Raw genomic sequence first — 15,625 nt, 5'->3', positions numbered from 1 at the left:
TCCACTGGATGAAGGAATGGCAACCCACTCCAGTATTCTTGCCTGGGAAATTCCATGGACAGAGGAGCCTGGGGGGCTGCAGTCCATGGAGTCATAAAGAGTCTTATACGACTGAGTGACTAACACATGTTTACACATGGTACACAGCAACTGTGATATGAGCTTCAGTTTGGGTGATGTGTTTTCAGGCGGAGGCTAATAATGAAATCTCAGGAAAGGGAAACAGAGCACATCTTTTCTTAAAATGTTCCTGGTGTTGCTGGCTTTCTGGTTATTTGCCTCTTTCTTGTAATGGGGGCTATGTCTTCTACTGCTGCCTTTCTGCAAGATAAGTTAGGACACAGTGAGCTTCTCTGTGCCAAAGTGGGGTTCTCTGCCTCTGGAAAATTGTCCTCACTGTTTTTTATCAGTTTCCTTTGACATGACAGTGACATTTACAAAATGATCTATGGTTTTTTGTATCACAAATTAAATAGACCCCAGCTCCTCATCACTTTCAGTTTATTCTTCATATCTTAATAAAAAGTGGCCAGGGGGAATCTGATAACAGATTATAGTTGTAGCCAACTTTTCCATTGGACTTGGCTTAGAATAGACTCTTAAACTCAGCGAACATTAAACACGTCTGCTTTTGAATGCTTGGAAAAGCTTGAAGGCCTGTATTTTGTGAGGCCTGCATAATGCAGATTTTTCATGAAATAATCTTTTAATACTGTACATTCTGTTAAATGATGTTAGGCCTCTATATGGAGTCAGCATGAAAAGAGGATAGAATCACTATTTAAAAAAAAAAAGATTAAAGGAAAGAAAGAAGAAAGACATAGTAGAAAATACCTATTCTCGTAGGATAAGCCAGATATTAATAATTGACCAAGAATAGAATGACTTTGTTATTCTTAAGTAACCAACTGATGGTTTTGAATTTCTTTTTTAAGATACAAAAATAATTATAGCTCAAGTAGTCAGTCATTTCTTTGACCCTGAGTATGTTTCCCTGTGTTTTGGTAGTGATGGGTAAAAATGAGACCTCTTTCTAAGCTTCATGACAGTGGAGTTCTCTAATTACTGAAGATCATCTCTGATGGACATGGGTTTGGGTAGACTCTGGGAGTTGGTGATGGACAGGGAGGCCTGGCATGCTGCGGTTCATGGGGTCACAAAGAGTCGGACATGACTGAGCAACTGAACTGAACTGATAGTGTGGACGGATGGGCCAGCAGAATCCTATGATGTTTTATCCCTGACATTTACCAAGATGTGCAAGTACTTAGGTATCAGTAAAATATTCTGTTTATGAAATCATGTTGGTTTAGCGGTAGACTGGTGCTCAGAAAAAACATCTCTAAAATAAGTATAAGCTTATTTTGAAGTGATGTTACTGAATATTATACACAGTAAAGAAAATGATGATTCTTACCAGCTGTGTTACAATTTCTAGGCAATCTTTCTGTGGAAAAAAATGACATAATTCTTTGTCAGCTGTATGTTTTTTTGAGGGGAGGGCACACCATGTAGCATGTGAGATCTTAGTTTTCTGACCAGAGATCAAACCTGTACTTCCTGCAGTGGAAGCAAGGAGTCCTAACCACTGGACTGTCATGGAATTCCCATTTCTTTTCTTTCTTTTTTGTTTGATTTTTGGATTGTCAGCTGTAGTTTTGGTATATGACCTTTACTTGTTTTTTCAATGAGCAAGGGCTTCTGTGGAAGCTTTTGTGCAAAGGGTCTAGATCAGTGTTTTTTCTCCTATTGACATGGAATACCTATGGGTAGGTGGTCTGCGTCTTTCTGTGCCCCTACTGTCAGGACAGCCTCTGGCTTGTTGCTGTTAACAGCCAGCTCCCAGAGCATGCTTCCTTTTCTTCTCAACTTTCCTTGTTGTCTTTTCAGATTCTGGGCAATTTCTTTGCTTCAATTTAAACAGGTAGACCTCCTTCTAGGCACTTCCAACTGAATCTAGTACCCTGTTCATTTGCATCCGAGAGACAGAGTACAGCCACACTGCTTGCTCCTCAGCCTCTTTTGAGTGTGTAGTTTTGTTGTCAGGCCTGCAGAGGCTGTACGGTGGAAAGAACCAGAATTGTTATCCAGTCTGGGTCCCATCTTGGCTCTATATATGTTGGTTGATCTTGGGCATGTTATTAATAGCATCTCAGAACTCGGTTTTTTTTTGAATTAATGAGAATAGTATTCATCTCCTATGATTTTTAGAAGTGCTTAGCATAATTCTTATTATGTAGTAAGTACCAAATAGTCAGTCTTTTTAGCCTAACTCCCCTACTCCTCCCCATCCACCCCCAAATATACATCCATACTAGGTCTTTATCTCTTGTGGCTTCATGTGAAGCTAGCCTGGATGTGTATAGGTTTTGAAGATGCTGATTCTGCATGCCCAGAGTTTTCCTTTGTTTTCTTTGATGGGAGTTTGCAGACTGGCACGTGCATCTCTGGTGGATGTTTGCATATATTTTGAGGTTTATATGTTTTACTCTTGCATCCTTGGTGGCTCAGTGGTAACGAATCCGCCTGCCAATGCAGGTGACACAGGTTTGATCCCTGGGTCTGGAAGATTCCCTGGAGAAGGAAATGGCAACCCACTCCAGTATTCTTGGCCTGGGAAATCCCACGGACAGAGGAGGCTGGTGGGCTACAGTCCTTGGGGTCGCAAAGAATCAGACACAACTGAGTGACTAGAAAGCAGCAATATGTTTTCTCTCACTTCTTTGGCTTGATATAATTGACAGTAAAGCCTCAGAGGTGATGAAGTTTTTGAAATCTCCCTGTGCCTTTTGGACTCTACCCTGGAAAGCTTCAAGTGTTACTCAGTGATACGGTGAGGTGTAATCTGATTGGATTTGTACAGCAGAGTCCATTTAAGCAGCAGCCTCAGTCACAGATAACAGCATGTTGGTGTAGAATAGACCATAAAAACTTAGTTTCTTGACATGCGTTGGTGGCGGTACACAAAAGGCAACATGAAACACAGATACATCCTGGAAAAGATAAGTGTGGGAAGAGGAACTGCCTTATCGTCAAACAATTGAGAAATGTGTGAGAGTAAGAGCAGGAAATAGGAGTAGGCTCACAAGGGCTGCTGTGAAGAAGCTGGTAGGAGGCTCCAGGAAGACCCAGAACGGTTGCCAATAGCAACAGTGATGGGGGTGTGTGTGTTTCTAATAGCCCTGAACTGGACAGTGGAAGCCACAGGGCATCTCCTTTGATAAGTAGCAGAATGGGGTATATTTTCATAAAATTTGCTTATGTGTTTTGTGTTTGGTGCTTTGGAAGAGTCCGAGTTGCTCTAGTTACCTGGATGATTTCTCTGGAAGTTTCTTCTGAGCTTATTAATACCTGCTAGCTAGATTCTTGAGGAACTAAGTCTCAGTCTGTACAGTGCAGCTCCACCCTGAAATTGCAGAGGCTCCCCTGGTTTAATGGGGCTTCCCTGGTAGCTCAGCTGATAAAGAATCTGCCTGAAATGCAGGCGACCCTGGTTCAAGTCCAAGGTTGAGAAGATCCGCTGGAGAAGGGATTGGATACCCATCCCAGTATTCTGGCCTGGAGAATTCTTTGGGGTTGCAGAGTCAGACACGACTGAGCAACTTTCACTTTCCCCTGATTTAATGTATGTACATGCCCTAGAGCAATGATCCCCAACCTTTTTCACAACTGGTTTTGTGGAAGACAGTGTTTTCACAGACCAGGGCAGGGTTGGCAGGGTTGATTCAAGTGCATTACATTTATTGTGCACTTTATTTCTATTGTTGTTACTTTGTGATATAATTTATAGTAATTATACAACTCACCATAATGCAGTATCAATGGGAGCCCTGAGCTCGTTTTCCTGCAACTAGATGGTCCCATCTGGGAGTTTTGATATGAGTCTGCAAGCAGTAGATTTATTACATTCTCTGTGCAGTCAAACTCTGCTAATAATGTGTATTTGCAGCTGCTCCCCAGTGCTAGCATCACTGCCTCAGCTCTAGCTCAGATCACCAGGCATTAGATTCTCATAGAGAGTGCACAACCTAGATCCCTCACACGCACAGTTTACAGTAGGGTTCGTGTTCCTATGAGAATCTAATGCCACTGCTGATTTGACAGGAGGCAGAGCTGAGGTCATAATGCGAGTGATGGGGAGCAGCTGTAAATACAAATGAAGCTTTTCCCATTGCTCACCTCCTCTTGCTGTGCAGCCTGCTTTCTAACAGGCCACAGACCAGCATCAGTCTGTGACTTGGGGGTTGGAGACCCCGGCCCTAGAGCAAAGGAAGGAAATTCCAATGTTGGTTATTCTTAAATTGATACAAATAGTGTCACCCCCTCATCAGTGACCCACATCTTTTTTTTTTTTTTGACCCACCTCTTGAATGCAAAATAGTTTTCTCTCTTGAGACCTCAGTTCTCAGGTGACAGCCCTTCCTCCAGTTCTACAGGAGCTCCGAGAGGACAGGATGTGTATTTACTCATGAACTACCAGTGAAAGAATGGATGAGTTTAGAATTCTGACATCTCCAGACTCTTGCTGTACTGTCCATGCTGATATATGCCCAGAACAGGCCTGCTCCCAGCTATCACCGATCCACACATCAAAAATATAAATCAGATCTGTTTTCTTTTCAAGAAGTTGATAATCTTGTGAGTGAAAGTGAAAGTCGTTCGATCGTGTCTGACTCTCTGCAACCCCATGGACTATACAGTCCATGGAATTCTCCAGGCCAGAATACTGGAGTGAGTAGCCTTTCCCTTCTCCAGGGGTTCTTCCTGACCCAGGAATCGAACCAGGGTCTCCTGCATTGCAGGCGGATTCTTTACGAGCTGAGAGAGATAAGCAAATAGAATCTAGACACAAGGACTGCAAGCTAAAAGTATTAAGTACTGTGAGAAGCCCAGCTAAAGTGAGGTTGGGTATTCAGGAAGGGGATTCAAGGAAGACTTCTTGGAGTAGGTCATACAGTATCTGAGTCTTTAGAGGTTTTCTGAAAGACAGAGACAGATGGGACCAAGAGGGGTGAAGGACGCCCCTGACAGAAGATACCTTGTGGGTGATGGCATAGACTGCAGGTAAGAAACTGGAGGTGGGGGAGCCGTTGGGTAGCTCCTGCAAACCACCTGGGCCAGAGGTGAGGAGAGCCTAACCCTGGAGAGGGGAGGAAAAGGATCTAAGATGTTACAGAACTATTTAGTCATGAGGGACAAGGATGAGAGGGATCAAGGTTGTTGCCAAGCTCCGGAGCCTGTGAGCTCCTGAGCAGGTGCTGTTGTCCCCGAGAGTAGTGAACAAAGGAAGAGGAGAGGAAGGGACTTGATGAATTCACTGAGAAACATAAGCCTCTTGAATCTTAGGTGCCTGAGGGACATCCAGATGGCTGAGTCTTGCAGGTCTGAACTCAGATAAGAGTTGGAGGTAAAGGTTTGGGAGTTATTTATGCAGAATTAATAGTTGGAAAACGAAACAAAACTAGGTGAACTTGCCAAAAAAGAATGAAGAATGTGAAGTCACATTCTTGGGGATCATCTTAGCTTTTTAGGAAGAGGGAGGGAAAAGCCAGAAAAGATTGTCACAGAAAAAGTGGCCCAAGGGAAGAAAACAGGAGCATGTAGTATCTTTGAACTGCAAGGGAAAGAGAATTCTAAGGGGGCGGGTGCAGAGGGTCAAAGCTTGTGTGTGCGCTCAGTTGCTCAGTTATGTCTGATTCTTTGTGGCCTCATGGACTGTGGCCCTCCAGGTTCCTCTGTCCATGGAAATTTTCCTGCAAAAATACAGGAGTGGGTTGCCATTTCCTCCTCCAGGGGATCTTCCCAATCCAGGGATTGAACCTGCATCTCCTGCATTGGCAGATGGGTTCTTTACCACTGAGCCAGCTGGGAAGCCCCAAAGAGGATCAAAGGAGAATAAAGAAAAGTGAAGACTGAGCAGAGGCCTTTGGATGTCGAGATGAAGAGGCCAACCTTGGATGGAACAGTGGTAGTAGAATAGGAGCAAAAGCCATTTGCAAGAGATTAAGGTGATCAAGAAGTACATACAGTGAATAGAAATTATACTTTCAAAAGTTTGGTGGAAAGCTTGGTTTTTTTTGTGTGTATTTTGTTTGTTTTTGCCCTTGATTGAGAGGATTCTTGTCCCCTGAGGAAAAGGACATAGATTCAAGGAAACAGAAAGGAACAAAAAGACAGGAGAAAAAGAAGACGTCTGATCAGTAAAGACTTGGAGCAGGCTGGTGAGGAGGAAGCTGGCTGTCTGTGAAGTGGCTTGGGGCGAGGAGGAGGCCTGGCATGCAGAGGAGCTGGGTGGTCAAGCCCAAGTCCTGGCTGAGTGCACAGTAGGGATGTCTGTGGGGCAGGGGGAGCCTGAGCTTGAGGGTTGCTGAGCAAGTCTGACAAGGAATGGTGACCTGAGAGGAATGCCCAGCTTAGGCGGGGCACAATTGTGTTGAGGTGATGCCACTGGTAGTGGAACTTGCTGCCCCAGTTTGGTGACTTTGCTCGTGAGCAGTAAGGTTATGAGGCAGGGAAGGTGGAGAATGTGTGACTATTATCCCTCTCAGAATGGAGCAGAGGCATCCTGAGGACTTGGGCTGTGGGTTCAGGGTTCTGGGAGTGAAGTAAGAGAGGCCAGCAAGTCAGCATCTGCATGCCCCCCCGCCCACCTGCCCGCCGACAAAGCAACAGCTCATGAAGGCCACTAGCAGGGACTGCAGACCATTGCACTGAAGTGAAGTGAGATGGAAAACACGGACCTGGCACCTCAGAGCATCAACAATGAAACCAGTTTCCCTTTTCTCCCTCAAATTAAATCTCAGGAAAGCTAAGATAGTGGAATCAAGGGATATGGTGGCTTGTGAGAAGGGGAAGAGAAAGAGAGGAGTATGTAGCGTGTGGGGGAGAAAATAGGGAGGTCTGGTGAGGCTGTGACCGTGCATGCAGGGGCTGAGGTGGAGGCGCAGGGCCGCTCAACAGAACGCTTGTGTCCTCACCTCCTTGCTCGTGTGTTCTCTCTGCAGGAGCTCCTGCAGGCGAAGCAGGACCTTCAGCATCTACTCATTGCCAAAGAGGAGCAGGAAGACCTCTTGAGGAAGCGGGAGCGTGAACTCACCGCGCTGAAGGGAGCCCTGAAGGAAGAGGTTTCCAGCCACGACCGGGAGATGGACAAGCTGAAGGAGCAGTATGACGCCGAGCTGCTGGCCCTGCGGGAGAGCGTGGAGGAGGCCACTAAGGTGGGTCCTGGCCAGAGCGGGCAGGCGGGGCACAGAGGAGGCCCAGGACCACCTCACCCAAACCTGTGTCTGTTGTTTGCCTTCCTTTTTATGACAGAGTGAAACTCAGTTTCATCCCATCATTGATCCAGAAAGTGAAAAGTGAAAGTGTTAGTCACTCAGTTGTGTCTGACTCTCAGCAGCTCCATGGACTGAAGCCCACCAGGCTCCTCTGTCCATGGGATTCTCCAGGCAAGAATACTGGAGTGGGTAGCCATTCCCTTCTCCAGGGGATCTTCCTGACCCAGGGATTGAACCTGGATTCTCCTGCACTGCAGGCAGATTCTTTACCATCTGAGCCACCAGGAAAGTTCTGTTGATCTGGACCTCGTTCACAAACAGTAAACTCAGCAGTTATGCTGTTGACCACCTTAAGTCCATAAACATAAAAAATTTAAGGACACTGCGTAAAATCTCTGGCACATGGTGAGATTTAGAGGCCCAGAAGTGAACCCTTCCAGGATTCCTAGGGCATTGCTGCCTTTGCTGATGGGGCAGGATTGCAGACAGGACCCGTGTTTCTGGCATCCTTCCCCCCTGCCCCACTCTGTTCTTTCTTACTTGTGAAGCCTTTTGTTAGATGATTCAAGTTCTTTTCTCAGCACAGTTACAAGAGGGTTAATGAGCTGAATTGCCCAAACCTTTGCAAGATAATTTTTCTCTTAATTGAATTCTTGGCTCCTACAAATGGATTCTAAATTATTTTGAGGTCTTTGGTGTTGGCCTTGAATTGGCTGATTAAAAAAAGGGGGAAATGAATGGGAAAATGTTTTGAAATGTCATGCCATCTTTAGGGAAAGAGGGGAATTACACAGTGTAAATTTTTTATGTTCTCTGCCATATATAGGTTAAAGATGATGAAGAAAGAACTCTTGATATTGTTTATTCTGTGATGATTACAGTAACAGCTCAGAGCTGGTCAGTCCTCTTTCCCCTACACTCCATAGTGATTCACTGATCTTCAGTTACAGCACAGTAATTGCAGATGACAAGAAGTGAAAAATGGATTTGTTTGTATAACAGTAAAACGTTTGGAAAAATAGTCGATTTGGGTTTATTATAACTGAGATAGTTTAAGAAAAAAGCCTCTTGTTCATTTGCCTATCTTAACTTTTTTGAGATTTGGTTTCGTTTGAGGGAGAAAAGTGAAACTGATTGAATTTTCGGTGCTTTTCAGGGACATATCTGTTTTTTCCATCTCATTTTCTTTCTGTGCAGCAACCTGGTGTCTTTGTTCTTGGCCTGTATGTGCTGCTGCTGCTTGGGGAACATGCCAACAGGCTGCTGAGTAAAAATTTTCCTTTGGACCCATCACGTCTTTATTATCTTCAGACCTTACATCAAAGCTTGAGTTAACATGGTTTATTCATTGAAGGGTAGTTGAGGATGATATTTGGCAGGTTTGCAGTGTTTTGACTCTAAGGAAAATTAAACTTACAGCACACATAGGGTGCAGGAGACTTTATTGGAAGCGTCTAGGTCCTTTGCTGTCACATGTTATAAGCAGGGAAGGGAATGATGGTAGGTGAGGAAGTATCGTTGTTGTATGGGAATGAGATAATCTGTAAAGATTTAGGCTCCTGACTTTAAGCATTGCTTCACATTAGACAATAAAAGGATCACGTAGACCAAATACAGGCCATCTGCAGGTTGACAGTGTGTGCTTTTGTCCCCTTGTCTGTGTCCCTCACACAATGTCTGATGCATGATCACATCTCTGCAGTGTCTGATGAGTGAAAGTGGAGGATCAGTTCCTCTCTCAACTGGGTTTTCAGCCCCTAATACGTGGTTCCGGTTAAATTTTCTCCAGTGATGATGTGGGAGATCTTTTAGGAAACTGCTGTTTCTCCGTGAATTTCTCTGCCTTGCTTTTGCATTTCCCTGCGGTTTCTTAAAGAGGATCATGATTGTGTTTTTACACCTCATTAGCTTTTGCTTCTGAAGGTGTTTGCTGAACAAATGTGGCAGGATCATATTTAATGGAAAAAAAATTAGCACTGTAATAGACAGATGCTGCCTTTTTGTTACATTATGTATATGAGGGTACTATATAATAGAGTTTTAGTAGTGTTATATTAACTCCTTGGAAGAGAGAGAATTAAATATAATTTTTTAATTTTGTAAAGTGTTTCTTAAATTTATACACTAGCCTTTAGACTTTCCCTGTCTTGGGAGTGACTCATCCACTACTGTGATTAAAAGCTGACATTTTGTTAAGGAACTGCATTATTTTAGAAGTTTATTTTCTTGGTAAGCCTTAAGAGGCAGCCCAACCTCCTGGCATCAGCTTTTTAAATTTTTGCCACTGCCCCAAGGCCAAAAATTCCTAAAGTGCTATTTTATCATTGTCAGATAGCAAATACTTCATCCTTGCTGGAGCTTGAGCACTGAAAGTTTTAAATTACTGGAACATTTGGTGAAAACCATCACATTATATTAAGAATGTTTTACAGGTATTCCAAACAGATACTCTGTAAAAGTGGTTTTCATAGACCCAGAGAGCCACACCTTTTTAAGAACAGATTGATTGCTCAACAGAAGAGAATTCATGAGCACCCTGGTGTTGGGGGCTTTGGGGGGGGGTGTCCTTGTACAGCAGAGTGAATGTGGTTGGGGGCATTAGGTAAGCTGCTTCAGTTCCCTTCCCACAGAAGGAGGGGGTCTTCATGTTGTTAGAGGATTCTATTATGCAATCTTTAAAAGGACTGTTGAGGACTTTTACATGTTGTTTCATAACATACTTCTTTTTTTAATGTTGTGTTCTTTTATACTCTTTTACACTCTTTCCAGTTTTGAAAAGGAAATGTCCTCTTTCTCCTTGAGTTTGTGACAGTGGCTGGGATCCACATGCAGAAATGGACAGTCACTGTGTGACTGTCATCTGGGAGTGAAATGAAGACTCTCCACAGCTGTTAGCATCTTATTTTAATCCTTATCTTCTTCTTGTCCCCAGTTCTTGAGCAAAAGAGAAGTGTAGTCGGTGGTCAGTGTTTTCAGATTTCTCAGAGACTAGATTCAGGTCAAATTCCAGCTCCCCTACCAACTTCCCTGCTTGCTTCATGGACCTTAAGAGTTTCTGGGGGCCTGGTATTGCCAGTTACAGAATTGGAAAGAGTAAATGCCCCAAATGAAGTAGAAATGAAGTGCTATAGGATATGGCTTGTGTTGGTGGCAACCAGGAAAGATTTCATGGAGGGAGCTGTGAGAGGTGAGGGGTATTTGGACGTGTGAGCATGCAGGCTGAGGACACTGGGAAACCCGGTACAGCATAAGGAACACCTTGTTAGGTGGGAACGTGAGATGTGTGTCTGGGCTGGAGCCTTGTGGAGCAAGAGAAGTTAAGGTGAAGTGGAGTGAAAGTGTTTGTCGTTTAGTGTCCAACTCTTTGCGATCCCATGGACTGTAGCCCACCAGGCTCCTCTGACCATGGGATTTCCAGGCAAGAATACTGGAGTGGGTTGTCACGCCAGGGGATCTTACCAACCTAGGAATTGAACCTGGGTCTCTTGCATTGCAGGCAGATTCCTAACCATCTGAGCTGCAAGGGAATCCTTGAAGTTAAGTGGTTAGATACAAAAAGAGAGTTTTAAGAGTCAGAGACCCTGATCCAAAGCATGAACTGTGTTTGGCTCTCATTTCCAACAAACCAATTATAAAAAACCAAAAAATAAAATAAAAAATCATTGGGGATATTTAAACACTATCTCTGTATTTACTGATAGTAAGAAATAATATAAACAGAATTTTTAGAGGTGAAAACAGTGTTACTGTTTTTCAAAGTCTTTATCTTTTAAAGAAACTAAAGTATTGGGTTGGCTACCAAGTTTGTTCTGGTTTATCTGTAACAACTTACAGAAAACTCCAAACGAATTTTTTGGCCAACCTAATACTATTTATGGGTGAAATAGAGGCTATCTGGAATTTGCTTTGTTATTGTTTTATTTTTTTAATTGAAGTATAGTTGATATATACTATTAGTTTGAAGTGTACAACATAGTGATTCAATATTTTTATAGATTTATGCCATTTAACAGAGAAGGCAATGGCACCTACTCCAGTACTCTTGCCTGGAAAATCCCATGGATGGAGGAGCCGGATAGGCTGCAGTCCATGGGGTCGCTAAGAGTCGGACACGACTGAGCAACTTAGCAGCAGCAGCATGCCATTTAAAATGACTATAAATACAGGATGTATTCCCTGTGTTGTACAATGTGTCCTTATAGCTTACTTATTTTATACATAGTAGTCTGTACCTCTTAATGTCCTCTTGCTCCTCCCCCTGATAACCACTAGCTTGTTCTCTGTATTTGTAAGTCTGTTTCTGTGTTGTTTTATGGAATTTGCTTTAAAGTAATTCACTGAGGGGAGAAAATGAGTAGGGGTGTGATTGAAGCAAGATTAGCTATGTGATGATAAGTGTTAAAATTTGGTGATGACTCAGTTAATTATACTATTCTCTCTACTTGGGTTCAATCCCTGGGTTGGGAAGATCCCCTGGAGAAGGGAAAGGCTACCCACTCCAGTATTCTGGCCTGGAGAATTCCACGGACTATATAGTCCATGGGATTGCAAAGAGTCATACGACTGAGCCACTTTCGCTTTCACTTTTCTCTGCTTTGCTAATGTTTGAAATTTTTTGTAGTAAAATGTTGGATTCTTTTGTAGTAATTTTTTTTTTTTACAAGAACAACACAAAAAAATTTAAAATAGAAAAGATGAGGTGGATTGAAATTGTGAAGACTGCTTGAATACCCTAATGCCATGACAGATGAGTAGGTTTTCTTTCTTTTTTTCTGGTTTGTCTGTGTTGGATCTTCATGGCTGCATAGGCTTTCTTTGGTTGCAGAGAGAGGGGGCTACTCTTCATTGCCATGTGCAGTCTTCTCATTGCGATGGCTTCTCTTGTTGCAGAGCAGACTCTAGGGTGTGTGGGCTTCAGTAGTCGTAGTGTGTGGGCTTAGTGGCTCTGCAGCATGAGAAATCTTCCTGGACCAGGAATCGAACCCACGTCCCCTGCATTGGCAGTCAGATTCTTTATCACTAAGCCACCAGGGAAGTCCCAGATGAGTAGATTTTAAGTGGTGAGGGAGCACTTTGTTTTTTATTAGGGATCTAATGGGGGCGTGGTTCTGTAGAGGTGTGACCAAGAAGTGGGAGAGATTAGCAGTTGGAAGAGTGAGAAATAAGGCCTGAGGAGGAATGAGCCTCAGGTCAGGGCTGACAGGAGAAGACCCCACAGAGGGCATGAGGACGGGTGAGAGAGGAAGGAGAGACCAAGCCAGGTCCTGGGTGCTTGGAAGGAGGCCTTTCCGGGAATAGGGAGTTTCCATGGGGCCTTTGGGGGAAGGTGGGTAGTGAGAGGCAGGGCAGCCCTGTTGTTGGGCAGGATGATGAGGAATCCACGAGGAAGGGGGACACTGCTTGAGGGCTGTGACTGGACAGAGAAGATGGGCTTAGGAGTGGAGGAGTAACAGGAGGATGTAGATGCAGAGACTTGAAGACGAGCAGCCAAGTCTGGAAATAGAAAAGCAAGGGGAAAAGCATTGTATTTGGCTTAATTAATGATACATTTGAGAAATTTCTAAAAGCAGCCTGTTTAGTATTGCATACATTTTTGTTGTTGTTGAGGAAAAATGGTAAACTAAAAGTTTATGTACTCCTGCAGGTTAAAACTAAATGCTTCTGAGCATTTTGAAAGAATTGCATAGTATTATAATCCCCAAAATCGTCCAGTTAAAAAAAAAAATTAAAAAGAGAAAGGTAATAGAGTTGTACCTAAATTCCTTCTGTAGCACCATCAGAATGAAATCAGGGAATATGTGTATTATCAATTAAAATTATTTGTTTTTAAAATCAGAGTACAGTTGCTTTACAGGGTTAGGGTTGTATATTACATACTTATGTGTTGAGTCTGTGTGCTTTTATATTGTTCTGCACTTTATAGTATAATTTCTTTCTAACGTTGTGCCCACATTTTATATTCTTTAACCCTTAGAGAAATTTTATTCAAATTCAATAATGTTGAAACTTTTTTTCCCCCTCTCCAAAACTGCCCTTCGATTATGGCCTTATGTTTATGTTTCACTCAATGATTTGGAAATGTCACTCAAGCTTATAAAAATGAATATGTGCTTCTTCCCCATAGCACATCTGGATTTTTCTTTCCCCCTTTCCTACCAATCTGTGAAAAATTTCTTTTCAAAGCGTGAGGTCAGTAGAGGGTCAGATGGTAAAACCAGTGCTAATCTCAGGATCAATGGAATTGCCTCCCTTAAGAGAAGGCTAATTCAGTGTAAAATCTCATTTCTGTCTTCTCCAAGGGAGAGCCAGGTTAGTGAGGGAAACTGTAGAAATCCATATTTCCTCAGCTCTTTAACGTCACATAATCAACTTCCTCTGAAGGGCAGCTGTTGAGGGTAGGGGATGCAAAGATGCAGAGATGTTGGGGGTTGCAGCAGGTTTGTAATCAGTGTGCAGGGAAAGGAAAATGTCTCTTTTCTAATGGGCCTAGAGTGCATCAGAACCCTCCATCAACACAAGTAAAATGGGAAAGATTCAAGGTTAAAAAAGTTCTCCTTTTCCTTCCCCCCCCCCAAGTCTCCCCCTCACCCCAACTGACTCTTAATAATTACATCATTCTTCTGCATTCTGTCCTGATTAAAAAGTAGCTAAACAGGAGGCTTGCTGTGGTGTCCTGGGATGTTTGCTTTGAACCTTCCATCAAAGCCCCAGACATGTCGCCTTCCTGTGGCTCTGCACATGGGTCCTGGTAAGCCTCTTATGAGTCTTGGTGAACAATAAGGACATCCTGGCACTTCACTCCTGGTGTTTGACCTGAGCTGCCAAAGTCACTTGCTGTGGGTGTAGAAGACAGACAGAGTCAGAGTCCCTGACATGCCCATTCATTTCCCGTCAAATATTTGCGTGTGTTTTACCACTGCCAGTCACTGAACACAAGTCAGGCCAACCATGGTTTCTAGCTTCAAAGATCTTATACAGTCTTGTGGGGAGAAAATGTGCAAATAAGAGGACAGTGAAGTTACAGATGCTGTGGTTGAGGCCCACGCCCGTAGGAGATCAGGAAAGACTTACTAGTTTCAATGGCAGCCGTCAGGAGAGAACCAGCATGTTGTTCTGCACTTGACACCTTCCTAGTGTTTTCCGTATGAAATACTTAAGAATTAGACATGAGAATGACACTTCCTTTCCTAGGACCTCTCGGAGAGTTTCTGAGCAGTAGTGCATCTTGAACCTGCTGGCTATGTGCCCAACTCCTTTTATTTATTGTTAATTTAAAAAATTAAAAAGAAATTTTTTTTGCCTATGCCCTAGGTCCCCAAGCAGGGATCGAACCCACACCCCCTGCATCCCTGCTTTGGATGTATTCCTGCAGCTCCTGGGAAAGAGGAAGTGGAAGCAGGACTTTCAGGTCACCCTGTTCACTCAGAAAATCACAGTGAATTCACATGTGATGTGATAAGCAAGTGTGGGAACTTAATCAGGAGGAAAGTAAAAGTGAAGCCGCTCAATTGTGTCCGACTCTTTGTGACCCCACGGACTGTAGCCTACCAGGCTCCTCTGTCCATGGGATTTTCCAGGCAAGGGTACTAGAGTGGGTTACCATTTCCTTAATCAGGAGGAGAAGAAGTAAAAAGCCTCATCCTGGCTTTGCTTGCCCAGGGGAGGGAGGACAGCTCTTGCCTGTTTCCCATTTGGATGAAGAGTGACCAGAGGTCAAGGCATAAATAACTCAGAAGATTTGACGACCAATAGTCAGCATCATGTCCTCACCATTGGGAATGGATTGTTGATACAGTTTTGGACATTATCAATAAGTAGTTCATCCATAGTCGTTAGTTAATTAGGCAGTTATGCCTCGAGCATTTCATTTATGCCAAGCACTGTGCTGGGTTGTGGGGATAAAATGGAAAAGAGTGGGAGTGATAGACACATGTATAAATACGTGTATTATGATAAGCGCTTTGACATGGAGGGACGGAGGGAGGGAGGGGAAGCTTCCTTGAGCAAAATGAGGATGGAATCTGAAGGTTAAATAGAAACTAACTAGGTTTCCCTGGTGCCTTAGACAGTCAAGAATCTGCCGGCAGTTCAGGAGACTCAGGTTCGATGCTTGGGTTGGGAAGATCCCATGGAGGAAGGAATGGTTACCTACTCCAGTATTCTTGCCTGGAGAATTCCATGGACAGAGAAGCCTGGCGGGCTACAGTTCATTGTGTCCCAAAGGGTTGGACATGACTGAGCTACTAAGACTTTCACTTTTTTTTTTTTTTTTCCAAAAAAGCTCACAGGGTGTTCCAGGCAGAGGAAACAGCATGTGCAAAGGACTTGGTGGTGGATGGGAGTATGGT

The 15,625-nt window shown here is 43.5% G+C and overlaps 1 protein-coding gene across 6 annotated transcripts in view; it reads left to right on the top strand.

The window, feature by feature from the left end:
• The window catches only part of CGNL1 (cingulin like 1), a 224,016-nt gene that overhangs the window by 127,272 nt on the left and 81,119 nt on the right, over positions 1–15,625 (top strand). For all 6 annotated transcript variants that reach the window (XM_081510097.1, XM_081510100.1, XM_081510101.1 and 3 more), the window contains one exon: positions 7,005–7,217. In XM_081510097.1, coding sequence (XP_081366223.1) covers positions 7,005–7,217 — 213 coding nt within the window. The remainder of the gene's footprint in view (positions 1–7,004; positions 7,218–15,625) is intronic.

This window comes from Giraffa tippelskirchi, chromosome 7 (genome assembly GCF_054371585.1).
Source record: "Giraffa tippelskirchi isolate mGirTip1 chromosome 7, T2T-mGirTip1v1.2.pri, whole genome shotgun sequence".
Lineage (NCBI taxonomy): Eukaryota > Metazoa > Chordata > Mammalia > Artiodactyla > Giraffidae > Giraffa > Giraffa tippelskirchi.
The sequence above is the reverse complement of the archived record's forward strand: the minus strand, read 5'-3'. Positions and strand labels throughout refer to the sequence as shown.